The sequence below is a fragment of the Cynara cardunculus genome (genome assembly GCF_001531365.2).
Source record: "Cynara cardunculus var. scolymus isolate 2C chromosome LG 2, CcrdV1, whole genome shotgun sequence".
Classification (NCBI taxonomy): domain Eukaryota; kingdom Viridiplantae; phylum Streptophyta; class Magnoliopsida; order Asterales; family Asteraceae; genus Cynara; species Cynara cardunculus.
In genome coordinates this window covers 6,308,997-6,336,862 of record NC_037529.1, presented here as the reverse complement: position 1 = coordinate 6,336,862, position 27,866 = coordinate 6,308,997, and the positions used below count along the sequence as shown (strand labels likewise).

The window sequence follows — 27,866 nt, the reverse complement described above, 5'->3', positions numbered from 1 at the left end:
ATTAGATTTTTTTGAATTATTTATTAATATAACAATATTAAAAAATTATAAAACACAATTAATTTTGTTAATATTTTAGAGAAAACTTTAAAAGATATATATTTTTTGAACAACGTAAAATAAGAAGTGTTACATTTTTTACAAACAAAATATATCTCGAAAATAATATAGTATATTTATTTAAGAAATATTTTACTCTAAAATACTTAATTTGCATTCAACCTAATAAAAAAAGTCAAAAAAAAATAAATATTTTTTAAATCATAACAATGAAAATCACTAATAATAATTTGAAATAGGTTTTTATTTTAATTTTAATTAAGTCATCAAAATGATGTGTCATCCACATCACCTTGTTAAAGCCACACAAGCAAAAAAAGTCAAAGGATTAACCAGTTTAAAAGGTAATAGGCTACCCATTGCTATAATGGGTAGATTTTTTAAAGTGCGATGTCTTAATAAAAAATAATTTGAAACTACATTGTTGTAATAAAAAAACAAAAGTAGAATGTTATAATAAGAAAATTTATGAAAGTAGATTGTTATTTATGCATTTAACCCTTTAATTATTTATTAGTTTTTTTATTTTTTATATATTGAATATTAAATATTGTAACTTTAATTATTTTATTTAAACATTTTAATATTTTCAAGTCTTATTTCTTATAATTAAAGCTTAAACATCATGTGTGTTACCTGCAAACTTGAAATATGAACAAAATGACATGTTTTCATATATGTAACTTGAAGTTGATATAAAATTTGCACGAGTATGTTACTAAAAAAGTTGGTACCAAGTATAGTTGGTTGGTACACAGTTTAAGAATTTGTTTATCAATTATAATTGGTTGATATACGGTATTAAAGAACAAAAGGTTTGGTACTATACCAAGTCCACCCCTAAATCCTAATATAGTGAAACATGATATGACGGCGGGCCCAAGCCTTAAGTGTTACACACTACAACCAAGAAGCAACATTTTTCCAAGGCGTAAGTTAGCAAAAATGTATGTCATATACTCATTACATATATATAGGCGAAAGATCGTGTGAGAAGGAAAGTTAAAGGTGATAAGCGTAAGAAATATCTGGACCCTTGATTTGCGCTTATTACGAGAATTGATATAGTGCATTTCATCTTAATGTGCATTCAGATGTGCAGATATCTTCTTACGCTTCTCAAATTAACTCTTTTTCTCGTCGGAACCCAACCCTGTATATATGTTTTACCTTTACAATTCAATAATATAATGATATTAAAAAAATTACATTCATGTTAGAAGAAGAAACATCATATATATCAACTGATATTATATAAAAATTTTGTGATCAATATTCAAACTGGAAACTTTGAAAGGTTTACGACTTCATTTTAACCGTGAGCCTGTAACATGTGTGAACTCATGAAAGTGTGAGCTATGTGATTAAGTAAGTCTGCAAAAGTGTAAAAACACAAAAGTTAAAAATAAAAAAAATACATGGAAAAAGATACGCCTTATAAAAACGCATGCCGTAAACGTACTTTGACATTCACAAGATTATATTCAACAAGCGACAAATATGATCTTCAATATGATTATGTAACAGTTTGCATTCATAGATTAATAGTTTGTAACGACAGTTAATGGTTTACAACGACCAATTTCTTTATTACTGATTGAAGAATGATCTTCAATATGATTTTATAATAGTTGCATTCATTGATTAATGGTTTGTTACAACCCAAATACTTACCCTGTAAGTGATTACCGGTAAAATTTAACACTACTATTTACTTATCGGGTAATATTTTAGTCAACCAAAATGACATTGCATGTAACAATTTACACGGTAAGCGTTTACCGTGGTAAGAGTCGTCGCTCTCAGTTACCGGGTAAGACTCTTGATCTCTGTCTCGCTCTTACCGGGTAAGATTATTGGTCCGTACCGTATTCATCCGGTGAGGTAATTTCACTTGGTAAACGCTTACCCGGATAAACGTTTGATAAACGACCCCTTAGTTATGTGTTATATATGAAAAGTTGTGTTTTTAAATTTTTGACGTTTTCATTAAGAAGTTACATACACGTGTTATATTGACTTGTAATAAACTTGTATTTTTATAATATAATGTGTTCAAGGGACGAACTCATAATTTTTTTTCAAAAAAATGGTACAATTTGACCATAAGAAACAAATATATAAAAAAAAAATTTAAACAATGACACCATTTGATTAAAAAATGACACTATAAAATTTGAACTTGGATATAAGACGGAATAAAAGTCCTGCAAACTAACTATATCAAAGAAAATTTATTGTCATTTAGTTTCAAAATATATACAGTGAAACACAAAAAATTAATACGGTGGTACCTTTCAGAACCCTAAATTATTTTACATTACAACGGGTGAACAATACGTTGACACGGACCACATTACAACGGATGAACAATACGTTGACACGGACCACATTATACTTTTTACATTGGATCAATCCCTAATATGTATATAAGAAAATTTATAAAAATAAATTAAATTAAAAGTTAGTGTAATCTTCATACCAAATAATAAGCACAAGGAAATATAAAATTACCATGCAGAAATGACTGTAAACAGTATCGAGGACATGATTAAACAAGGTAAAACCTGTTTTTATATATATTAGAGGTTGTTTGAGATTGCTTATAAAAACAATTTATTGACTTGTTTCGATATGACACCCGTAATAAGCACTTTTAAGTATATGAATAAACAGTTTATATCGATGCCAAAACATTAATAAGAAATTTTTTAAAAAATTAAACATTATAATTTATAATGAGTTGATAAACGTTTAAAAAAAACATAAAGAGTTTGAAATAACCCCCTAAATTATATTAAATCATGATTGTCGTGTCCAATAATCAAACCCTCCCTGAACCATCACTGCGGCCAGGTTCATCATCAAATACCTGTGGGATATGGTGATGCCTTGATACGTATCTGTCTAGTGATATATCGCTCCTATATCCGAGAAAAATCATCAGATCTCTAATATTACTAAAACTAGGGTTGTCTCGGTTCTGAATTTGATTTCAATGACTTCCGTTGTGAAATCAGAGGAGGAATGGCGTGCAATTCTCTCTGCTGAACAATTCCGCATCCTTCGTAGCAAAGGAACTGAGTAAGTGTACTACTTGATCCAATCAATTCTTTGAATATCAGGTGTTCCGATTCACAAAAATTGGAAAGATGCTTTATTTCGGTAGCAGAACTGATGAACTTTTGGACTTAACTTTGACGATAAGTTGTTTGCATCTAGGTAACTCTACAATTGTCAGAAGATTATTTGCATTTCAGCAAACAACTTTGCATATTTTTCTTAGGTGTAATGATGCGAATTGTTCACAATTACTCCAAAAGTCTAACTGCGGATTCTCTATTCTATATACTCCACAAGCTCCTAATAGAAATCGTATTCGTAGCAAACAAGTTTGTAAATCGTTTTCAGTTGTGTCTGAGAATGATCAATTTGACCGCAAAAGTCAATTGGGGATTTTGTATTTTCCTCATGCTACTATACTCAGTCGATTTGGAAATTAAAGATATGCTTCACTGTTATGGTTAAAGGAGTTTTTAAGATTTAGGAGGTGGATGTTTGGGATTGCTTATTTGAAACAACTTATGCTTCTCTAAAAGAGCACGTATCAATTTGCTATAAGTCAGCAGGATTCAAAAACTTCTTATTACCGGTTTGATACCGGTATAAGTTGTTTATTCAAATACTCAAGATAGCTTATTAATGGTGTCACACCGAAATAAGTCAATAAGTTGTTTTTATAAGCAATCCCAAACAACCCCTTAAAATTGATATAGGTTTATTTGTATTTACGCTCTGTTCTCTAAACTTCTTTTTACAAAGAAAGGAAAGAGAGGGAAGTAAAAGAAACACGTGTTCTCGAATTTTTTAGGGGAGAGAGGGAAAGAAATTAACAACTTTCCTCCCAAACTTGTGAAAAAAGCGAAGTAAAGAAAGAAGCCCAAATAAATATTACTAAAGTTACTAAATCACCCTCGATTGAACCATTTCCCCACGTTGCTTTGCGTCTTTTCTATCACCCACCATTGCTGTGCATCTTCCTGTCGCCCACTCATGTTAGAACCATCAACCATGCAGCAACAAGCTCTACTACTTGACCTATATGCCACTCCATATTCACTTATCTTTCACCATTCTTCAGCTTCAAACATCGAATGTGCTCAGATTAGTCAAATAGACGAAACAAAAGAGCATATGTTTTAATTTTATGCAAATCAAGAATAGAAGTATTATGTTTTTATACTTCATTGGTTAGCAGCATCATAAGTTAATGTGATGATTTTAAGTATTAGATTTTAGAAGATGAAAATTAAGCCGAAGTTACAAATAATATTTGGTAGACTTGAGCATTCCTATAATATAAATTTATAATTAACATAGAAGGAAAGTGAACAAAACAAAATAAGGGTGTACTTGTCAAAATGACAGCTTTTCCTTACACAAAAACTCTTCGAGAACACAAATAAAAAAAATTCTTTTTTCTTTTCTTCCCTTTCCTTTCTTTTCCTCCCAAATTCGAGAACAGATCGTTAGGGAAAGGAAGACAAAATGGCAAAACATTTTAATTTTCAAAATAACAGAAACATCATGTCAGTTTTGGGATTGCAAAAGTCAAAATGTATATCAAAGTTTGAAGTGGATGCATAGAATGGTTTCAATGAATCAAGTCATACATTTGCTGGTTATGTACGTTTTGCAGTCTTGATTATCCTTTCTACTGCTACTGCATGATCTTGGTTAGGTTATAATATATAGTTATATAGTGCCAGTAAGGTTACTTGACTCTTGACATGAGAATGGATTCATATTTTATTTTCATTTGCATGGTTGATAAATTCCTGAGAAAAGACTGTTTAACTTCTTTGAACTTCATAACAGAATGAGGCTTCAAGTAGAAAACTGATGATCGATAGAATGTGTATGACTTTTGAATTCCAAAAGTCTTAGAACCAACCTCTTGGAAAGGATTGAGTGAGACGGTAGGCTAACGTTCTTGAATATTTGGGGTTCCAATTACAGGCCAAAAGGCACCGGCGAATATGACAAGTTTTTTGCTGATGGGATTTACACTTGTGCGGGTTGTGGAACACCACTTTATAAATCAACAACCAAATTCAACTCTGGCTGTGGCTGGCCTGCTTTCTTCGAGGGTCTCCCTGGAGCAATCACCCGCACCGTGAGCTTCACTACTCTTTCAAGATTTTCCATATTTTGTGCTTAGTATTCTGACAAGACAAGAAGGTTTACATGCTACACGTGTTTGAGTTGCCAAAGACTTCCCTCCCCAGCTCCCGCATAAACTGGGGTAGTGTGCAAGCTGACTCGAACACCCATAGTTAAAAAAGACGGAGCATGAAGCGCACTGGGATGGCCCCTCTGGACCTGATATTTTCTTTCTAACAAGTTCAAATTTTGTTATTTTTGCAGCCAGACCCAGATGGAAGGAGGACCGAAATCACTTGCACAGCTTGTGGAGGGCACTTGGGTCATGTGTTTAAAGGCGAGGGGTTCAAGACACCTACAGATGAAAGGCATTGTGTTAACAGTATCTCTGTCAAGTTTACCTCCCAAGACAGCCCATCTTCTATTTGACATTTCTAATCGAAATTGTAGCTCCAGAATAAGTATTTCTAGGCTTTGAATTGCTTTGTGTTTTGTAATGCTGAAAGCTGTTGTGGTATCTTAAATTGCATGCTCTACTTCGTCTTTCTATTTGTTGCAGGTTTAAACGAGAAGCGAAAAGAATTTGAAAACAACTAACTATTTTATGAATCATTTATGATGATTAATCGTAAAATGTTCATGAATATTTTCATTATTTATGATAATAATATTTTATTATAAAACCACAATAATGATATCTGATTGGTTTGAACTTAGCTTCAAATGTCAAAAATACCATCTCATGAGATAAAATAAATGTGTTTAGACGTTTGAAAAATTGATTGTTAAGAAACTTAGGTAAACGGTCATTATATAAAGTTTTAATTGCAAAATAAATGAAAACCATTTCAATAATTATGTGAAATTTATATTATGAAATTGTATTTATGTGAAGTTTATATTGTGAAATAACAAAATGTGAACAATACAATATTGTTTTATAATACAATTATTTTTTGTTTTACAATGTATAACAATACTATATTTGTTCATTCATCGTTTCATAACGAGTAGTTCTAAACTTTATTACATATACTTTTATATTAACTTTACAAATGTATAACAACACTATGGGGCTGTTTGTTTGGCTCTTAATGGTTACATTAAGAGCCAACCTCTTAATCGCTAAGAGGTCAAGGCTGTTTGGGAAAAAAAAAAACTCTGAATGGTTACATTTTACCTCTTAACCATTTTGCATCCAGGGGCTCTCTAAACCATTCAGACTCTTCTTTTTCCATATTTTCCCTCTCCCCCAACATTCCTCACATCGCTCTGTCTGTCGCCTCCTCCCCCCACCCTACGATCGCCGTCGCCTCGTCGCCTCATCGCCGCCGTCGTTCGTCGCCACCGTCGTTCGTCCCCACCGTCGTTCGTCGCCACCGTCGTTCGTCGCCACCGTCGTTCGTCGCCTTCCGTCTCCTGTCTAGGGTTTGCATCTGGTCGCCGCCGCTCGCCGCCGCCTCCTCTCGTCGCATCCCTCAAAAATCGATGGTATGTGGGTGTAATCGATTTTGTTCTTCATTCACTGTGATAAATCGCTCACAGAATCTGTTGGTGTAATCGATTTTGTTCTTCATTCACTGTGATAAATCGCTCACAGAATTTGTTCTAGAATCTTTCAGACATTCGATTTGAAGAATTGTGTAAATATCAGAAATTGAGTTTTGAGTCTTTATGCTCTGTTTGTTGTTAATTTAGGTCATACAAGTGTTTAAGGTTGAAGTGGCATCCCTAATATGAATGAAGGTTAAAATGGTAATTTACTGTCATTCAGAGAACAATTACCAAACAAATTTATTTCATTCAGTACTTAACCATTCTGACCACTTAACCATTCTGTACCAAACCATTCAGCAACTGCCAAACAGCCCCTATATTTTTTTTGTTGACACCATTGAAAGCATCTCTAGTGTCAAACCTAAAAGGTTTCTAATATTTTGCATTGAAACCAAGATTTGATTAAAATTCTATAATCATATATATATTTCTAATTTTTAAGGATATTTACTTTTGATTCGTAGGATTCTAATATAATGGAATCATAATGGTCAATAATGTTGATCAAATTCCATTCTTATGCTTGGTTCACCTATTGAATGGAAGTAAATACAGTATATCATATTATAGATTTGGATTTGTGTGAAACAAGATTGTTTTCATGAAACACTTGAATAACATTTTTACACTTTAAACTTCACATCAAAAAACTGTGAAGTTAACCTTTACAGTGTTTTTGCTGTAAAATTTCAAGTGTAAAAATATGATATCACGTATCTCATAAAAATAGTCTGATATCACTGTGAATCCAACATTTCTTTCATATTTCTATCATTTTATGATTGAGGGATATTTAATTTGAATGATAAAAATGAAAAATGAACTATAAATGAAAATATGGAGGGAATTGGACCCTTAACATTCCATTCCAACCCATTTTTATTAAAATGACAAAACTACCCCTTAAACCCTATAGTCTGATATCCTTCACGATTGCTCAAACTCAAACACGATTTCTCTCAGGACTGTTCGATTTGGCTCACTCTACCTGGTATGATTCTCCTTCACGCTTTTGTAATCGATATTTCTGTTCGGGTTTTGAAATGGATTTTGCTTTTGATGAACGAATTCGAGTTTTTTGTTTGCTTATGAAATATATTTTAGTTTTGGTTTTGAAAATTGATTTTAGCTGAGGTTTCTTGTTTGAACATTGCTTGTGGGAGAGTTCTGTTGTGAGTTGTGACTATTGATTGCTTGAACTCCGGCTCATATTATTTCATTGTTGTGACGATTGATTGCTTGAACATTGCTTGTGGGAGACTTCTGCTACGATTGCACTGTTGGAATATGTATAGCAGTCGCAACATTTTTAGTTTGACACATAAGAATTAAATGGCTTACTATTTTAAGAATGATTTTGGTTTCAGAGAAAGAACATATCACTAATTTAATCTCCAATAACGAGTGTTACTATAAATATTTACAAACTAAAACTGTTGCTACTGCTATGTTTTTGTTCGATATCATCTTTAATTTGCTAATGTAGGCAAGTGGATCACTAAATTAAACTCCGTTAAGTATCACAGTTTATGTTTTAGTCTTTTAGTTATGGACATTAACATGGTTGAGAAGTACTACTTCAAGTAGCAACTTGAGTACAAAGTTTGGCTGAAGAAGCTGCAATTCCAATACCAAACCTCACTACCATGCATCAAAAATCTGAATTTTGGTTGCTTCATTTTCTTCAAATTTGGTGAAGTTGTCCAGTGAAAATCCAGATTTGCAACAGCTTGAGGAAGATATAGTTTTGCCAAGTGAAGAGATTTGGAAGTGTCTAGCTATACATATTCAATTGGTGTCATTCTTTAGTGTTTAGAGTAGAGCATAAAATGCGTCACAGGTCATATTCCCTTCACTATGTAAGTGTTTTTATAGTTCCTTACCATTTTCTTGTTATTGCAGGGTTGTTAGTTGGATCATCATTTGGAAAATATGCAAATTCAAAGCCTTCATGCCAGTTCAACCTGGTTGCAACTCAATGCCTCTGGTAGGGTTCTGACCTCTTCAATTTGCATAACAGCCAGAAAGGAGAAATTTGTGACGGCACCTTCGTGGAGCTCAAGTATGTTCGGGTTCTTTGTTTTTCACTCTTATGTTAATCATATTCATGTTTGTGTGTAGAAAACATATGCAATACACACACGTCTATGTGTGTTTGTATATATATGTATATGTGTGTGTGTGTGTATGTGTTAGGAACCCAAAATTGAGTAGGAACTTGGGAACGGTCCAGAGCGCATCATGTGGTGTTATTCATCATGAATAGCATGAATCACACATTCATGAATCATGATGAATAATGTGTTCATATTCTTGATGAATATGCCACATGTCGCACTGTGACTGGTCACCCCATTCCTAATCAGTTTTAGATTCCTAATGGGACGTGCCCCTATATATATGCATATATGTTTGTTTCTCTTCATATGTGCTTGAATGGAGGAAATAAATTTTGTTCTGATGATAGGACCTCATCAATTATCAATCAAGTGCAGTGTGAAGTTCCGCCCTTGCATTGATATACACAAGGTTGGTAATTCTTAGGTATGTTTGTTTATATCTGCTTGAGGGCTTCATAGTGTTCCCTTCTTTGATGTCCATAGACTACAAATCTTCTGAGGATGTACAAAAGAACTAGTCCAAGTATATCAAGAAAGAACACTACTCGCAAAGATTGATATAGGAAAGTGGGCTTGCGGGCTTCATAGCGTTCCCTTCTTTTACAAAGTCCTTGAATCATTTTCTTGGCATCTTCATATTCATGTACATTGGTGCTTAATGAGCTTTCAGGGGAAAGTAAAGCAGATTGTTGGATCTACCCTTACGGACTTAAAGGAAAGCGGTTCAACTCTAGTAACAAATTTTGAATCTGATAAATCAGCTGCAGAGTATGCCACACTTTACAAAGAAGATGAACTTATAGGCGGTCATGTAATAATGCTTGGAGCTGATCCTTTGAGCAATGAATCAGCCATTGGAGCACTACATGCTTATCCTGGTAAAGTAGTCGTCACTTATGCATTCTCCTTGCAAGTTCTTCCATCCATATTATTAACATGCCACGGGGAAGAGAAATTATAAACCATGCATAACAATAATTGTAGTAGCGATTACTACACCATCTCTGAGACCAAGTGTCATCTTATTCTTATTATTGTTTCTGACGATAAATGTTATGTGCTTTGTACCATATGCACCACTGCTTTTTGGCACACAGCTTTAGGAGATTCTTAGTCCATCTACTTATTTTTTCTGAGCCTTTATGCAAGAACGTTCCACCATACTAAGACCATGCATTTGGAAAAATGAAAATCCGAATGTGTATGCACACACACAGGCACACCTGTAAAGGTGCATGCAAGATGGTGTTTTTGCATCTATTATGGACGGTTTTGATATTACTAGGACTAAAACTAGTGCTATGTGTGGACCCTCTCTATGTTTTTGCATGCTATTGTAAAGGAGGCAGATAATCTTATTTCCTAGAAGTTGGACTGCTCATTGTGATGTCACTTCTTTTTCCTTCATATCGTGACCATGAGCTGATATGGACACAACAACTCCATGCTCTCCCTAATCTTGTAGCTTGCTTTTTAAGAAACTGGTCACAGTTAATCTTGATGTGTGATAGTATGTGTGGACTTACAGATTGTTCCTCTGCTGAACTTACTGCGAGGATCATATTATCTAGGTGGTTTGCAAGTAGGAGGTGGTATTAATTCAGACAATGCTTTGAGTTACATAAAGGAAGGAGCTAGCCATGTCATCATCACATCGGTACGTTTTTCCATACCTCCTTTTTCTAAATGTAAATATGTGTCATTTGATTTGAGAATAAGTATGATTGGATATAGATATGTAATTCAATTAAATTGTTGAATACCACCATTGATTATATTAATGCTTGAATATGGAGGATTGAACATGCTTTTTATAAGATGGAATCCTAAGCGAATTTTATGCTTGGTGGATCCATCTACATAATCAATGAAGAAATTCTCTTCATTCACTTTCAAGAAGAAATATCAAATCACGTGTCTTCAGTTCCCAAGGCAATGCACAATTAGTTACTTTATGATCTTAACTTAAATTATATACATTCTTAATTGCATTGGTTGAAAGGAGTTTTGGTCATTTTATTGAGTCAATTTACCAGACTACTGTTATTGGGATGATGAACCTACCATTAGGAACTTACGCGGTGAACATTTCTTCATAATTACTTGCAGTATGTATTCAACAACGGACAGATGGACATCGAGAGGCTTAAAGGACTTGTTCACCTTGTTGGCAAAAAGAGACTTGTCTTGGATCTTAGTTGCAGGAAGAAGGTATGCATCTTCCAATCATAGAGGAATGAGTACATGTTAGGAGTCAATCATATTTCTTGTTAGGATGCATAAAGAGGTATGAGCCTATAGAACAGATCTATTCAAGTGAGGTCGTGACTCGATCATAATTCTAATAGATGTTTTCTAAGTGATTTAAAAATCAGTCTCCTATGGATGCTGTTTGTTAGAATTGTAAATGGTTTTCTTGTATTTTCTTAAATAAAATAGTCATGTTGCAAGTATAGGTCTTAAAAGACTTCTTAGCAATTACAAATTTAACACAAGGACCTGCTTTAGGATGGGAAATATGCCATTATCCCTGTACTTTTTATATCTTATTTACTCATGATTCTGGTTTTCAGGATGGTAAGTATGCCATTGTCACAGATAGATGGCAGAAGTTTAGTGATGTCTTTCTGGACGAGGAGATACTGAATTTTTTTTCGACCTATGCTGATGAGTTTCTTGTCCATGGTGTTGATGTCGAAGGGAAAAAGTAAGTTGTCACTAAACCATTTCTGCTTCATGATTAAATCTATGCAACCATCAAACTCGCCATGCTTATGCTTCTCTTGAAGAGCAACTAAGGAGACTGAAAATGAGCATCAACTTCTTATATCATTCTTTAAAAATTAATTGTAGCGGTAACTTTTGGTGGTTGTGATGAATTTGCTTATAATATTTGATTCTCGTATTGATTGTGTGCCTTTTTTTCTTGCAGACTGGGCATTGATGAAGAGCTTGTAGCACTGCTTGGCAGGCACTCACCGGTCAGTACCCAGAACTTCATCATCTTTAATACTTTAATGATTCATAGTGCACTATTACTAACTTCTCCCTCCATTCCATGAACAAGAGATGCAACTACTTTTTAGGCCAAGCAAACCAATTTCAACATAAAAGGTTTTGGGGTTTGTTTTAATTTCTGAGACATTTTTGGTCGCTAAGATGAAGTTTATAACAATGATACAATGAATAATTACCATATTAAGTTTTAATTTGGAAATAGTAGATTTCCTTCAAACTCAGTCTCATATAAGTGGGACCAAAGGGAATATATATGCAAGGGGCGGACCTAGCTTAGGGCATAATGTGGTTAGTGCTACTTCATTGTCTTATAATGGAAAAAAATTACGACCTTTGAAGTTGCCACCATTTTGATTAGATATGTGCCGCCATTTGGTTAAATGAAATAAAACAAAGGTGCAGAGCAATGGTAATTGGTAGGAGTGCTCTTTAGAGGAAGAGAAGGTCATGGGTGAGCGTATTGGTGAATAGATTTTGCATTTTCTTTAATTAAAAGAAGCAACTATCCAAGCCTAGCCCACAAGCCATCAATGAATTAGCCAGCCCAACCTAGTTTGCTTCATTTCTTACTGTTTTGTACTGTATTTTGTAACTATAATTAAATTAATTTTTTTAATTAGTTTTAATTTTAATTTAGTTTATGGTAATTATTTTGTGCAATTGCTGCAAAAATATTCTAGGTCTTTCTCTATATATGCTGCTATTCTCACTGAATCGGCAAGTTTAAGATTTTTGACTCTTAGTCAAATAAATAAATCTCCACCATCTCGTGGAACAAAATCATCGTTCTCAACATTCAATAAGAATGAGTAATCTTAAAAAAGAAATTGTTGCATTTATTTTGTAACGTATTAAGTAGTACTAGTACATAAAAGATTCTATGTATTGCCTTGAACATGGCAGTATTAAATATTTTGCACCATAGGGAATATAGAAGTAATGAAATCAAATTAATAGGTTTCTACATCTGCTGAGCGGCAGAGGTGTGGATGTAATCCATGTGTGTGGTCTCCGGTTCGAGCCTGGGCACCACCCTTTGCCATATGCTATCTGCTCGACTTACGCTTACCTTCCCTATGATGAATGTAGGAATGGTATGGTTGGGCCGCTCCAGAGGTTCGCGTGTATAATATATATATATATTGTGAAAACCAAACCTGTGAAAATCAACCAGAACCATCCAATAAGTTTGATTTAAAGCTATGTTCATACTGTTTCACATGTTTTGCTCCTTGAGTGCGAGTATGAGTGTATATATTTTTGTGTTTTTTTCCACAGACGAAACATTCATTGACGTTTAATCTATATATGAAACAACACTGCTGCATGTTCACATGTGCTGTTTCATCAATGAAATAACACATACAAACTGGTTTTACGGTTTTTAACTTTTAGACGATTCCTATTCGATTTGCATGAGCTGAGCCAAGTGCATTGCCATGATCTAAGTTTTGTTTCCATGGTGGTTCAGATTCCTGTTACGTATGCTGGTGGTGTGACGGTAATGGAGGACCTGGAGAGGATAAAAATTGCGGGAATGGAACATGTGGATGTGACGGTGGGTAGTGCTTTGGACATCTTTGGCGGTAATTTGGCTTATAAAGATGTTGTAGCCTGGCACTGCCAGCAAGAGGCCGTGGCGGCTTAGTTGTTTTTAAAATCAGACGGAAAATGATGGTCTGAACCATGACTTTTTATTACCTTGGGTGTAGAAGTAGGTATCGTTCGAGCTAAGTACCCGATGAGACCTATAGTCCGGTTTCTGTGGTTTATTAAGAACATGATGCTTTCCCGTTACAAATATTTGTCAAAAAATGCAGCAAATGTATTCATTTTGATGATCCTTGGTTTGCGGTGGATGTGATGATCAGCTTGAAGTTTACAAGGCAATAAGTGTTTTGAAATCGTTACTTGGTAGTTTTTTAAATTTTGGTTTGCAACAAAATGGTAGTTACAAACGATGAGATGGAGAGTCATGGTGAGAAGCTTAAGAAGAGATATTCTAAGGCCAACAAAAAATAAGCCAATTTTGCACAAATTCTTATAGAGTCAACGAGTTAAAGGTATATGAAAATTTTGCTCTAAGCTCTTAAACGGTGATTTAATGTAAACAGATTTTATGTCAACAAGTAAAATATGTATTACAACACAATAAGATGACAATGTTAAATTTTATCGGGTAAAATGTTGCATACATTGTTATTTTAGTGGACTAAAATCTTACCTGACAAGTAAATGACAATGTTAAATTTTATCGATAAACACTTTTCAGGTAAGTGTTTAGTAAATAGCCTCATAATTTAAAAACCCATTAAAAGACCCCCAAAAATATTAGTTTAAGTGTTGTATTAAAGATTATTTTTTCGATATAATTTGTTTAGTTTAAAATTTTATTATAATGATTTATTTTAGTTTTAATCATGAAGTGTTTTTCTAGATAAAAATAATTATGAATGATTAGGTTTTATTAGGGTTTTTCTAACCCCACCCCCTCTTATGGATGCATGTGAGGGGGGTGAGATTGTGTAGGGGTGAGTATGTGAGGGTGACAGTGAGAGTGACGGAAAGTTGTGAGGGTGAAAGTGAGGGTTGGTGTGAGGATGAGGGGGATGAAAAGTGATGTAGGGGGGGGGGGGGTTGGGGATATCAACCCCCTATATAATTCTGAATTTTGAGAGATATGTATTAATGAATAACTAGAAGGGTACTCGTGTAATGTAGCGAGATAAATCATTATTTTAATGTTTAGTTTTTATTATGTCTCTATCGATATAATATGATTTTATGTGGTTTCGAGAAAACGATAATGTTTTTATTTTTAAATAAAATATAAATTTGAAAATAGCATAAAAATTTGAAAAAAATAAATCGATATTAATATCAAATTAACTATTTAATAGTTCTCGGTTTTTTGTGTAGCTTGTTTAATTCAAATTTTTATTATAATTTAATCTAGATTTAATAACAAAGTAATTTGTTTTTGGTTTAATAATATAATTTTTTATAAATATGATAATTAAATATTATGTTAAAACTCAATAATTATCTTAATTATATTTTAGATTTTATATATTTAAAATTGACGTTTATTCTATATTTGATTATATTTATCTACAGTTAGTTATATAAATTTAAAAATAAAGCTTTAATAAGTTGTACTTACATACAGTTTATTTGTAATTTTGAACTTCAAGTAATATTACTGGCTTAGCAAGAAGACACAAAAAAAATACTTCGAAATACATTAATAAACAGTACTTTATACATTAAAAAATAATTTTAAAAGTTTTTATCAAACGTTTTATAATATAATATAGATATTTAATATTTATAGATACAACAACCACACAGACGTGTATCTATCTGTATTGGAACAACGAAGCCAAACTAACGACGTCCACTACCTCCTCTTTACCAACTGAAATTCAAACACATCCCCCAAAAACCATGACTATTATCACAATGTCTCGATCATTTTACCCTTCTACGCCAACCCTAATCTTCAAATCAATAACCACCCAAGAACCACCATCATCCGTCGTTGCTGCTCCTTCAAGAAGAAGAACCACCACTGCTAACATGTCTGCTCTCGAAGCTCGTGTATCTCTTATCTTCGCTCTCGCCTCCCAAACTAGTTCCGTTTCTCAGAGACGTAAATGTCTTCACATTCACCTTATTCTCATCACATTCGTTTTGGGATTAGCTAAATTTTATGTGTAGCTGTAACCTTATTGGATTTGTTCTAGTTTTGGCGGATTTGGCAACAGAGACGGCTAAGTACGTGTTTCCCAAGAGATTTGAGAGTCGGAATTTGGAGGAAGCTTTGATGTCAGGTGTTTGTGTTTCGTTTTATGTTCTGGTGCCATTTAGGGTTTCTGTAATTTTGTGGGTTTTGTATATGTAGTTCCGGACCTGGAAACCGTCAAGTTCAAAGTTGTGAGCAGAAATGATCAGTATGAGATAAGAGAACTTGAGGTATTGTGTAATCTTCTGATAAACAGATTTTTTCATGTTAAACCAAATAAATTCATATCAATCAATCTGAAGTTGGAAAGCTGTCTGATTGTATCCCCAAGGTAAAAGGCTTTCTTAATTTCCTATGGAGTGTTTTTGGGCTTCCAACTCTTGTCCAGATCCTTTAAGTAAGATAAAAACGGATACATAAAATGGTGTAGTACTGCCTGTAAGTGTTTTGATCCATTTCTGGATCTTATAATTAAACTGAGTACTCTATGCATGTCTATTGTATTGGTAGGGTTATTTTCCGTTTTCATATGGTTTCTTTGCATACCCCTGGTAATAAAGAGAGTAACTCTGATTCTGACTTTCAATCAGCCTTACTTTGTAGCTGAGACTACAATGCCTGGAAAATATGGGTTCGATCTAAATGGTGCATCTCAATCATTTAATGTACTAGCCGAGTACCTGTTTGGTAAGGTATTTAATCTTTCATTAGAGGTTTCAGGATTAAACTTTCAGAACATACTACAGTAAAACTATCTTTTTCTACCATGCTCAATTGCATATTTCGTTCCAGAATTCAGCAAATGAGGCAATGGAGATGACAACTCCTGTTCTCACACGAAGGACCGAATCTGATGGGGAGACGATGGATATGACTACTCCTGTGATAACAAAGAGGGTATGTCGTTTTTCATGTCTAAATTTAATAGAATCTTCTTTTGTGTATAATTTTTTTTACTGATAATTACACTACTATCTACAATACCATTATGCACCTTTCTGTTCCATTCAGTACCATTCTTTTATTGTTCACCATTCAGTACCATTCAGGTAAAAACTAACATCTTATCTGTTGACTTGTAAAAATGGTAAATCTTGAAATCTATATTTACTCGCATACCATGGGTACTGGTATTGTAGGCTGAAAGCTCCTTTTCAGCTAACAATCTAACATATCTACAGGAATCCATTTTCAGTTGGATCCTTAGATTCATTATTGGTCAAGTAAGAGATCGTTTGGTAAAGTCATTGGCTTGACAGGCTTATGAAGGGTACATGGTGTCAAAACTGTAGGTAGCAAAATCAGATATATTTGGAACTTTAGCCTAATGAAGGGTACATGTATTACTTGTTAGAACTTTAGGTAGCCTCAACGGTTTTGAGCATCTGAGAAAAAACTACCTTTTGTACATTGTCCCTCCTATGTAAAAATCTCCTACTCTGTAAGGTCTTTTATTTTTCTGGCGAAAGATTGAACTTCTATTGAATATGATCTCGAAAGATCTTTCCACCGTTCAATTTGACCAAGGCCAGATACCTCTCCTTGGAGTGTCTTTGCGATATCACAGAATTCAAAGAAAGAAAATCTGAACCAACTTTAATCGAAAAAAAGAACCAACTTACATCCACCGAATATGCAACGTCTGGCCTAGTCATATAAGATAATTAAGCTTCTCCATAAGTCTCCTTACATCTCTCGATCAGCTAGCAGCGTTTTATCCTCAGTCGTAGAGAATCCACTAACAATGAAACCCAGACATGCCACACTCATGTAAGGGATCAAAAACAGATTTCTTTGTAGTCAGAAAACTACATTCTTTCTCTTCAAACCAGTTTCCGCAAAGATGGAGGATCGTTGAGCCCAATTCATAGCAGAAAGTATTACATGAATTTTCAATTTACATAAGTGATAACTGACTGGTCACATGATAGTTTGCCTCTTTACCTTGTCACTGCTTCAAGTTATGATTCAGAACAGAATAAAGAACTAGAACACCAGAGAAATATGGGATTTCAGATTCTAAATCTTGATCCAGAGGCTTAAACGAACAGATTAACCCTGAGAATGGTTCAATTACTGGCATCAAAGGAACAAAACATCTGTTAAGGCAACTAGACCTGTCTAGAAAAGCCTTGTAGTGAGGCTCTCATGGAAGAACCAAACAGGTGCAACTGTGCAAGGCACTATTGGAAGAGGCTGAAAATAATTCCCACTTAGGGGGGACCTAGATGTCAGCAACACACCGTGCAGTGGCTTTGACTAGGCCACTAGATGGCCTAGGATCAGTGGATGCAGCTGTCACTGCTTGCTAGTGGTAGCACTGAACAACAGTGCCGTTGTTGGGTGTTAGTGGTAACTTTCTGGTGGTTATTGTGGTGGAACCAGCGTTCGTATAAGAAACTCCGCTAATGCACCATGAAAATATCAAGGTGTAATGTAATAACATATTATGAGGGGAAAACCTCGATTACTTACAAGACTACAAGGTAGTGGGACCCACATGCTGATATAGGAAATAAAGGCCTATTATCTCAAATAGGAAGTTTCGGTGAGATTGCATTTTTACCAAAACGTTAACTCAATAAGTGTAGACAAGTAACTAAATACTGCTGGTTCTTATTCTCATAAATTAATAAAAATTAAACGAATCTCGAAGATTTAAATCTGGAGGTCTTAAGATGATAATGTCAATTATATATTATGTTGTCAATACTGTTTAATAAAAGATTCCTAATCATCTTTGTGTTTCTTTATTATTTCCAAGCTGACATAATTAGAAATATTTGGATTATAATCCAAACGGTTTATAATGATGTGTATTCATCCATTATTTCATCTAAGATGTTGGAATTTCAAATTTCTTGCTTTAAATTTAAAACAAAATGCTATGCTTTTATAAGAAGAGACTTCCCTTTGTTCCAGCTCCTTTCTTCATACCATATTCAGGATTTAATGCATAGAAAACTAAATAATTGATGATTGATCGAGTTATGCTTCTAAGTATTCTACTTGAGTTCCATAGTAGATTTAAATATGAGCAAATGTGGTTAGGAGTTAGTTGGAATGTTTAAACAAATAATTCAAAAGAAAAGAGCTGAACTGACTGAACGTCATCGCTGGATATATAAGTTTGCATGGCTTCTTGGTATATTTCATCACTTGACCCTCACTAAGTTTGCAACTTGAAACTTGAATCTATGCAATGTTAGATATGCAAGTTGAATCAATTTGATGGAGTTGAATCTCACAATATACATTTCTTTAGTTGACCAGTTGATGAACTTCAAATTTCATAATGTCTTGTTGTTCTATTGAGGCTGTTGTTTGATCATTGGTGTGCATGTAAATAGCAATACAAGGGGCTCATAAAGTAAAAAATACAGACATTTCCTGTGTCGATTGCATGCTTCTCCTATTTTGATTTTCTCTTATTTATGTTATTTTCCATTTTTGACTTCTTTTCAGATGGGAGATCAAGATAAGTGGCAAATGTCCTTTCTCATGCCTTCAAAATATGGTTCCAACTTGCCACTGCCAAAAAACTCTGCTGTAACTATCAAAGAGGTGCCAGGCAGAACTATGGCAGTTGTTGCCTTTTCAGGTTTGTGATTCCGTTCATGATTATATTCTAGGGTAAAGGATAATAGCCGATTTTGATAACAAAATTTTAAATTTAATAGAAACATGGCTTTATGAGTGTCCTGAAGTACTGAATACCGTATCTCATTTTGATGGTGTTAGGTACAACTGTTATAATGGGGGTTATAGGAAACACTTATGTCATTCCACAATTTCTTTACAACGAATTATTCGATACTCAAATGCCTTACTTTGTATTCAGTGACATCTGAAATGGTATGGTGACCTGGAAGGTTGTCTGGGCTAGGACTGATCAGAATGACCGCAAGTTGTTTGATAAGAATTTACTACTTCCTTGTCTCAAAAAATTTGTATTCTCTTCTAATATGATTGTCAACCAAGTACCTTTATTTTCTTTTAAATCTACATGATTAATGCCAATGATTTTTGTTGTGCCCTTTTTCCAACATTTTAATATAATGATCTGTTATACACTGGAATGGAATTATTCGGCTGTTTGTATTAATCGGTGTCTTTTACAGTTTCTACAGGCTTTCGAGAGGCCTGGACTCTCCCAAATCAGTTTCCCGACCAATACCATTCAGAAAACAGAATACCTAGACTAATAGCCACCTACTGTATTTATACTATCCCCAACCCACCAACTATCTACCCGCCTACCAATGTTGACCCATTGATTTCTAAACCCAGGGTATAACATGATCATGGGTTTCTCCTATATTAACTAAATTACATATCAAGTATGAAGTTATTAAGAGTCAATTTGACCAAAAGTCAGAAGAAAAATGTTTCAGACAAAGAGAGTATTTTGTGAAATGAAAAAGAAAGAAAATACGAATAGCAAATAAGGGAAGAAAAAATAAATGTTAACCAGGCTTATGGTCCTGTCAGGACACTATCAACTATATGTTTCATGCTTGGTCAGTCTCTCTGGAACTTTTTATATGTGATCATGAACATCGAAGGATGGCTAGTGCCATCATCATAATATACACAGGATGATCCTTTGTAAATTTTTTTAACTATACCAGAAGTGTGGCACAGATACATAAGAGCGGTTTGATAGCTTCAACTACTATATGTTGTGTCCCTATATAGACATAAGATTCAGCTAGTGTAATGTGTAAAATGTCCATCACTTGCAATCCTTACCTCCACTCTGTTCTCCACTATTCAGGTTTTGTCACCGATGAAGATGTTATGCGTCGCGAATCAACACTTAGGAACGCCCTAAAGAATGATAGTCAGTACAAAGTAAAAAGTGGTGCATCGGTGGAGGTTGCACAGGTAATGTAAAAGATTCTTGCAAAAATAAACTAATCTACAAAAGCACTATAATAACAATTTTTATATATTTTCAGTACAACCCACCATTTACACTCCCATTTACACGACGTAATGAGATTTCCCTACAAGTGGAAAGGAAACAAGAGTAGCTCCTCATTCTACTAGAGTCAAGAGCTTGGGGACACAGACGCATGTGTTTTCTATGGAAACAGAAGTAATGAGTTCTCAATGTTTGTCGACAGAGTCGCTTACAATATGCAAAGTATGATGCTTAAGTTCTGTTGATATGTTGGCTGTATATAACATATAGGATTGCTTTCTCCCCATGAGGGGCATGAAGTAAAAGCTACTTATTCACATTATAAATGTAAGCACTCAACAATTGTTTGTAAAAAAATGATGGGTTTTGTTTAGCTCCTTTCTTGTTGGGGCTTAATATTTGATGCCAACAAGAAATTAGATCTTTGATAAAGAGAGAGTGGAGACACTGGTGAATATTAATATGTATTCGTACGCCAAAACCTTTAACATATTCACAAATTAAACCTACGCCATGCCACATTTTATTATTTTATGCCAAATGTTACATGCTCCTGACACTGCCGATTAAGTCTATCAGGCTAATTATAATGGAATTCACAACAAGATCCATTTTTTCCTTAATTGAAGACTTATTAAAGTGCTTGGCATTACCCATGTTTGTGCATAGATTCTGGCTACAGGCTTGAGTTTATTGGTTTGTGCAGTCATATATGCTTGATCGTAAGGAATATATTATGCTTGATCGTAAGGAATTTATTATGCTTGATCGTAAGGAATTTATTATGCTTGATCTTAAGGAATTTGTATGCAGCAGTCTCCAGTTTCTGGCTATAGCAACTTAGGTTATATTCAGGATGCTAAAATAATTTGTTAATCACTGAATGAAGTTGCAAAGTATAGGCAATAGAGACCAAGATGTGAGGAAGTCGATAACTGGGAACTTAAGAGATTGCAAAAGACAACATTGCATGTGGTGAAAACATCCCAAGTTGGAATGATTTAACAATTTCTTTCACAGTGGCTGCAGCTAATGTAGTTTGATTTTTAAAAGAATTTACTTGTATGTACGGGTATTCATTATGGACAGATATATTACTACTGTGGTTGCAGTAGTTATTAATAACATTTCAAGCTGCTTCATTATGGTCCATAACATCTCACAAGAAATTACCATTATCCTGGCTTTCTAGAATACAAGTTTAATCCCAGCGAACATATAATAGCTTCTGGTGGTTGTCCCAGAAATTGAGCGACCCTTGTAAAACCCCCACTCGATTTGAGTATGAGATGTCTCTTCCAGACTGTCTTGAGATACCATAAAATCTAAAAATATTTTCAGATACCAGATATTTCTGGATACGGGAAGAGATATATCTGATATTGATAGTATCTGTTTTTATTAGATATCTATTCACACACTTGGGTTTTCAGATATACGCTTGCATCCCTGTTTGTTGCTTGTTGCTGATCAACCTGGCAAGAAAAGGGGCAGCACCTGAAGAAGAAAGCAGATGGCAGCAGTAAACATAGAGAGAAAAGATGACGGTGATCCCTATGGAGGCAGTGGTGCTGGTGCCACATCATAGAGGGCCAGAATTGGCAATGGTATGCCATTAGTGGCATCAACTAGGATGGTTGCCGGCTGGACGGGTGCAACAGCATAATAGTTGCCTTGCTAGAGGTGTTGCCACACATTGACATGGTGATGTTGCCTTTTCTTGGCAGTGTGGAGAGGGCTTTGAAGCCATGCAGAGAATCATGGTGAAACAAGAAATTCAACTATAGGATAGAAACCCGAGTAAAAGACATGTACATAGACTAAATGGGTCAGTAGGATGAGAATGAAACATGCATATAACATGCTATCTTACAAGTAGTATGACAAAGTAAACCTTTAGTTTTTTGTTTTCAAGGAATTTCTTGAACTAAATATATTATTATCTTTCATGTTATTACAATTTATGGTAATCATGTTTGGCTGTATCTTTTCAGGCTTACTGACTACACATTCTTTGTATGTCGAAGCTATAGAGTTATTAAATCTTAAGATGCTAGTTAAATTCAGGTATGCTATCTAAGACAGGCTTCCATCTTCCATCGGTCTCATCCAAGCTTTCTTTATTTGTATGAGAAACCAATTCACTTACTGAAACTCCACCTTTCCTCAACATCACCTCCAATTCTTGCTTAGTTATGACCAGCTTAATCCTCACAACTTCATGATTGCTTTGTGATTCTGCCTCCATTACTGGGTTCTTGTTGAATTCCAGCAAAGGTACTGACAATGGCACTGGATGATACATCTGCCCACTGATCATATGAGTTTCTTGCCGGAGATGCTGCACGACTGGGAGTACTTCTGGTAAGACCCGATGAACTTTCATGCGTTCTTTTTGTTCAGTGACATCCCAACCTGTTTGCATGACCTTGCTTTGTCGAATTATGCAATTCCCCATTTTTGCTCGTTTTTGTTTTCTTACACAGAAGCATGGACTAACAAGAGTTGTTGTTTTTAGTTTTCAAGTAAGGTTTTTGGATTAGATTTGTGTTGTATTTATACAAAGAAACCAAGAGGATGCCCTTGTAGTTTCTGACATTTACAGAAATGCCATATTGCACTTTGGACCCCACGTAGATTCTTTGTTGGTGATCATGTTTGATCTTCTCATAATGACCTCTGAAATTCCATTTTTACGGTTGCTTAGTCAAACTCATCACTGAGCTATGCAATATAAAATTATGAGAAGCAATATCATACAAATTTACTGTTAGATCGATAATTCTGTTTTTCATTTTCTTTGTACATTTTGTTTACTAATTTTACACTGATGTTCTAAAAGGTAGCTCGACATGTTCACTTTTGCAGCTGGTGAAACTCGAACTTGTTCCATAGCGATAGCGAAAAGAGAAGCAAGATGGAATCCCTGCCTTCCAAAATTATGGTAACATATCTTGATCCTTCTCTATATTCAAGTACCTTATTGCTTTCTTAACTGGTTAAGTGGTTAAATTGGTTATCAATATGCATTATTAGTTGTTATTACTTGTTTACATGTTATTGTGCCGTTCATATGGTAATGAAAGTGGGTTATTGCCAGACACCAAGGTTACAGTGATAAATCAGTTAGGATCTTATAGGACCACTAAAGCTTTCTGCCTAGTGGTTGACTTTCTTGTTTATGATCATGTTCCTTTAGCACTATCTAGATCTGACAACATTGACTATTTGCAAATCTTCCTTTGGGCAATAACATCAAAACCGTGTTTTGTGGGACTCTATTCCTTGTTCATGGCATCTGTAGGACACACTTCCCGTAACTTCCAAGAAACAAATTCTTTGTTTGGTCGAGAAGAATAATCATGTTCATGAATGGGTAGGTCCTTAAGGCCATGGTTAGCAAACTATTGTTGGTTAGTAAGCTAGCTATTAGCTGATAGACTGGTTTTGTTTGGTAAAAACTAGCTGATAAGCTAGATGACAATAATGGCATATTGAAAAATTAATTGGAAAATATATGAGGAATAATTGGAAAAAGGTGGAAAAAGCCCCATTGAATTTATTGAAACACCACTTTAAATGGCTTTTCAAAAAGCTATTTATGGCTAACCAAACAGAGTTTTTTTTTCTTCATTAAGTTCAAAAAAAGCTAGCTTATGGACTTATGGTTGCCAAAAATGGCCGAGAAAAAGCCAAACCAAACAAACCCAATATATCCCATTCGGAGGTGGGGTCTTGGTGTGGATGTATGCAGACCTATCTTCAGCAAAATCATTGTGTTTAATTTTAGGTTAGCTTGTTCTTCAAAAATACCTTCCTTAAAGTGGGCATACCAATAGTAGTGTGCTAGAGGTCTCTCTCCCTCTATGTTCCATTTTTGTTGGATCATAGCCCCAAATATATGTTGAGTATGTTTCTAACTCATGTGACACCCCAATTTATCATGAATTAAATTCCGTTGCGTCCCAAAAGAAGAAAAAACGAGGTCTAGCATTGGTCTGGAGTGGTCTTTCTTTCCCCGCTCTACTAAACAATTAGTAGATCTACGGTTTGTGTACTAGTAAGACCAAATCAAAGCTAACTGAGCGTACCATGTCTACTATACTCCTAATATTCCGAGCATTTGCTCCTTTTTTCTTATAATGTCCTTGTTGGTTTTATTTTCGCTAATAGTTTCTTGTGGTTACGGTATCAATTTTCATTTCATTCATGCCATGTCATAACAATATATACATCTCAAAGGGGTGGTTGTTGGCTACCATATGAACATAAAAAGGCACTGGATATGAATAGGAGAAAGTTGGAATGCAAAACAAGAATTTTACATAAACTTATGCCCAATAAAGACAAGTTTATGAGGGGAAGAATGGATATGATTGCAACTTATACCATCCACTTCCATAGGGGAATGAATATGGGCATGGAGGGGTCATTGTGCTAAGTGATGTTAACTTGACATATGCAATGATATAAGCAATATGAGGTTGTGGGTAGGAAGCTTTACTTTTTAAGAATAATTATATGCAGAATTCATTTGATTTATTCATTGTCCAACCCTTTGTTAAAGCTTGTCACATCGATGTGGCTCAATACTTGTGTCTGATACCATGTTAAGTTTGTGGTATGTCATGACCTAATGCGTGGTTTTTATAACACAATATTTGTTTTTTTTTTACCTTTTTAATATCTTGTTAGTTTTTTAATATATAACCTAATTTAAATTGTTTAATATCATTAATACATTGAGTAACAGTAGAAAACATATGTTTAAATATATATATATATATAATATTATATATGATATAGATATTTATCGCCATAAATCAAGTCTTGAAAAACTCCGTAACTGCTTAGACTTAGCCTCACGTCATTTAAAATCTTGGTTCATGAAATTGGACCATGAATCATGCATGACTTATTATGTGCAATTTAGATGGTTAGAAAGTCTATTTTTGTGGGTCTTTGTGTTGGAAATTCTTTTATTAATTAAACTAAATTTTAATAGCAAGTAATTTTTAATTCCTATAGTGTTGGTCGGTTGTTTTGTCAACAAGTCATGTTGATGTTAGTATGCTAGAAGTTTATACAAGAGATTGTGAATAAAGTCGGTTTATGTAGGAAATTTCCTGCTTTATTTAAAAAAAAGTTAACTTAATAAGCGGTTTTTCTTCTTGAAAAGTGGTTAAGCATGCAAGCTATGTTTTTTTTTTAACTTATCTTGGGTGCACGCCAAGTGAGCATGTTTTTATGCTTGTGGAATTTCATAGGAAAGAAACTAGTCAAATATCACGACGTGCTTATTGCTGCATCTAGAGTTCTTTTATTACAAGTCCCTTTAATGCGTTTTGGTTATAATTTTTTTTGATATCTTAGTTTTTAAACCGTGCAATTTCATATCATATGATGTAAATAAGCATGTTATAACTTAAAAAAGAAGGGCTTTTCTCCTTCAATGCCATGCCATAAATGAAAAACTACATATGTTTGTTGGATTTTTATTTGAATGTAACATTCCATCCTTGCACAAGTTTGTTTTTGGGTATGTGTGAGACTTTCTTGAGGAGTCATTATTGATTGAAGGGATCAAAAGTGAGTGATGAATGGTTTATGTAGGTAGTTGGAGGGGTTAAAGTGTAATATTCCATGAAAGTGATGGTTAGTCTCACCTCACCTATGCTCACCTATGGTGGTGGTGGTGGAGCTTTGTCTGGTCAACCTTTCCATTATGCTGTTTGATGTTGGAATGGAATTGGAATTGGAATTGGAATTGGAATTGGAATGAAATGATGGTTAAGGTTGCTGCCTTTTCCCAATTCTATGTCACATAAAATTCTATCTAAGGTTCATAAATTATGGTTATAAGGAAAGCACAATCCATGCTTTGTTAAACACCAGCAATGTTTCATGCCTTTTTCTTGGTGACATACATCATATATGGCAAGAAATTTAGACTAAATATTCATTTTTTACGTTGTATTATATTTATTTTCTGCTTTGTGACGTAAACCTTACATGAAAGATTAATAATTATTTAGAATGATTTGACGTAAACCTTATTGATTAGTTTCATTTGGTTGATTTTAAAATGATGACGATCGAAACCAACAAATAATAAGGTCGTGTTTTCTATAACTACCATTTCAAGATCAACTAAATTAACTTGATTTTTCATTTTGTTTTTAAGATTTGGAAAAATCTATGCAAATATATGCGATGCTTAAGGAGAAAAGTAGTTATAGTATGATTTCTGTATAGAAAAAACTGATGGCCTATGAAGAACATTTCAACAACTATTATGACATTATTTTGAGTAAACTTCAATTTTGGTACTTAGGGTTTATTAAAGTTGGGGCCCAACCTCTAATAGGTATATGAATCATCCATGTGGTTTGTATTTTGCTTTGAAAATGATTCTCAATAACAACTCCGTTAAGATAACGGAATTAATTTCATGGATCATTTTCAAAACAAAAAGCAAACCACACAAAATGATTTCGTTAAACAGAAGTTTCACCGAACCTCAAAGAATCAAAATTGAACTTTACTCTCTTATTTTACAACATTCTTTCAAGAAGATGATGATTATTATGTTGTACACATAATTATTGAACTTACAGTTTTTAGCAAATTTGATCTTTAATTATTTTTAATCAAATTATTAAAAAGAATTTAAGTTGTAAATTTATGGAATTATTCTTAAATTTAATCATAAGCATTTGACTCAATCTCTTAAAAATAATGATCAGGGGTTAGTACTCATATGACACTGGAATCCATACCTTCCATCTTTTCTCTTAGTTTATCTATCAATGTTACTTTAATTACAGATAAACAAAATCAAATACTTGATAAAATTTTATTTTAGATATAAAAAATCTAAAATATAATTAAGATATTCATTGTATCCTAACCGAATACTTAATTATTATATTTATAAAAAAATTACATTATTAAATCAAAAATAAATTACTTCTTATTAAACCTAAATTAAATTATAATAAAAAATTTGAATAAAGAAATTACACAACAAAACAAGAACTTTTAAATAGTTAATTTGATATTAATATCAATATATTTTTTTCAAAATTTTATGGTATCTTCAAAATATATATTTTATTTAAAAATAAAAACATTATTGTTTTTATTAAAACCATATAAAACCGTATTATAACATCGATTATGGATAAAATAAGATGAAACATTAGAACCTAGATGTATCTTACTGCATTACACAATTATCATTCTAGTACTTTTTTATAATTCTAATTTCCATGAA

General features: G+C 33.8%; 4 protein-coding genes across 5 annotated transcripts; 3 read left to right on the top strand and 1 right to left on the bottom strand.

The window, feature by feature from the left end:
• The first annotated feature begins 2,855 nt into the window (after nt 1-2,855).
• LOC112506791 (peptide methionine sulfoxide reductase B5-like) lies at nt 2,856-5,774 on the top strand. Its single transcript, XM_025111065.1, has 3 exons — nt 2,856-3,144; nt 5,080-5,236; nt 5,488-5,774. Exons 1-3 carry the CDS (start codon nt 3,059-3,061, stop codon nt 5,650-5,652), a joined length of 408 nt encoding a protein of 135 aa, XP_024966833.1. The 5' UTR covers nt 2,856-3,058; the 3' UTR covers nt 5,653-5,774.
• A 1,927-nt stretch (nt 5,775-7,701) lies between these two features.
• On the top strand, nt 7,702-13,756 carry LOC112507230 (1-(5-phosphoribosyl)-5-[(5-phosphoribosylamino)methylideneamino] imidazole-4-carboxamide isomerase, chloroplastic). The gene is made up of 9 exons (XM_025111707.1): nt 7,702-7,771; nt 8,683-8,842; nt 9,248-9,309; nt 9,571-9,778; nt 10,472-10,557; nt 11,010-11,111; nt 11,474-11,607; nt 11,833-11,881; nt 13,390-13,756. The coding sequence occupies exons 2-9, from the start codon at nt 8,713-8,715 to the stop codon at nt 13,564-13,566; spliced, it is 948 nt and encodes a 315-aa protein (XP_024967475.1). The 5' UTR covers nt 7,702-7,771; nt 8,683-8,712; the 3' UTR covers nt 13,567-13,756.
• A 1,565-nt stretch (nt 13,757-15,321) lies between these two features.
• On the top strand, nt 15,322-21,017 carry LOC112506693 (heme-binding-like protein At3g10130, chloroplastic). Of its 2 annotated transcripts, none has more exons than XM_025110926.1 (8): nt 15,322-15,570; nt 15,665-15,751; nt 15,823-15,893; nt 16,254-16,355; nt 16,456-16,560; nt 19,129-19,264; nt 20,441-20,550; nt 20,625-21,017. In XM_025110926.1, exons 1-8 carry the CDS (start codon nt 15,366-15,368, stop codon nt 20,697-20,699), a joined length of 891 nt encoding a protein of 296 aa, XP_024966694.1. In that variant the 5' UTR covers nt 15,322-15,365; the 3' UTR covers nt 20,700-21,017. The 2 variants fall into 2 exon arrangements, with proteins under 2 accessions (XP_024966694.1, XP_024966693.1); XM_025110925.1 differs by having other exon boundaries at nt 15,322-15,576.
• Nucleotides 21,018-22,508: 1,491 nt separating this feature from the next.
• LOC112507739 lies at nt 22,509-23,113 on the bottom strand. Its single transcript, XM_025112427.1, has one exon. The coding sequence runs from the start codon at nt 23,046-23,048 to the stop codon at nt 22,644-22,646; it is 405 nt and encodes a 134-aa protein (XP_024968195.1). The 5' UTR covers nt 23,049-23,113; the 3' UTR covers nt 22,509-22,643.
• Nucleotides 23,114-27,866: the final 4,753 nt, after the last annotated feature.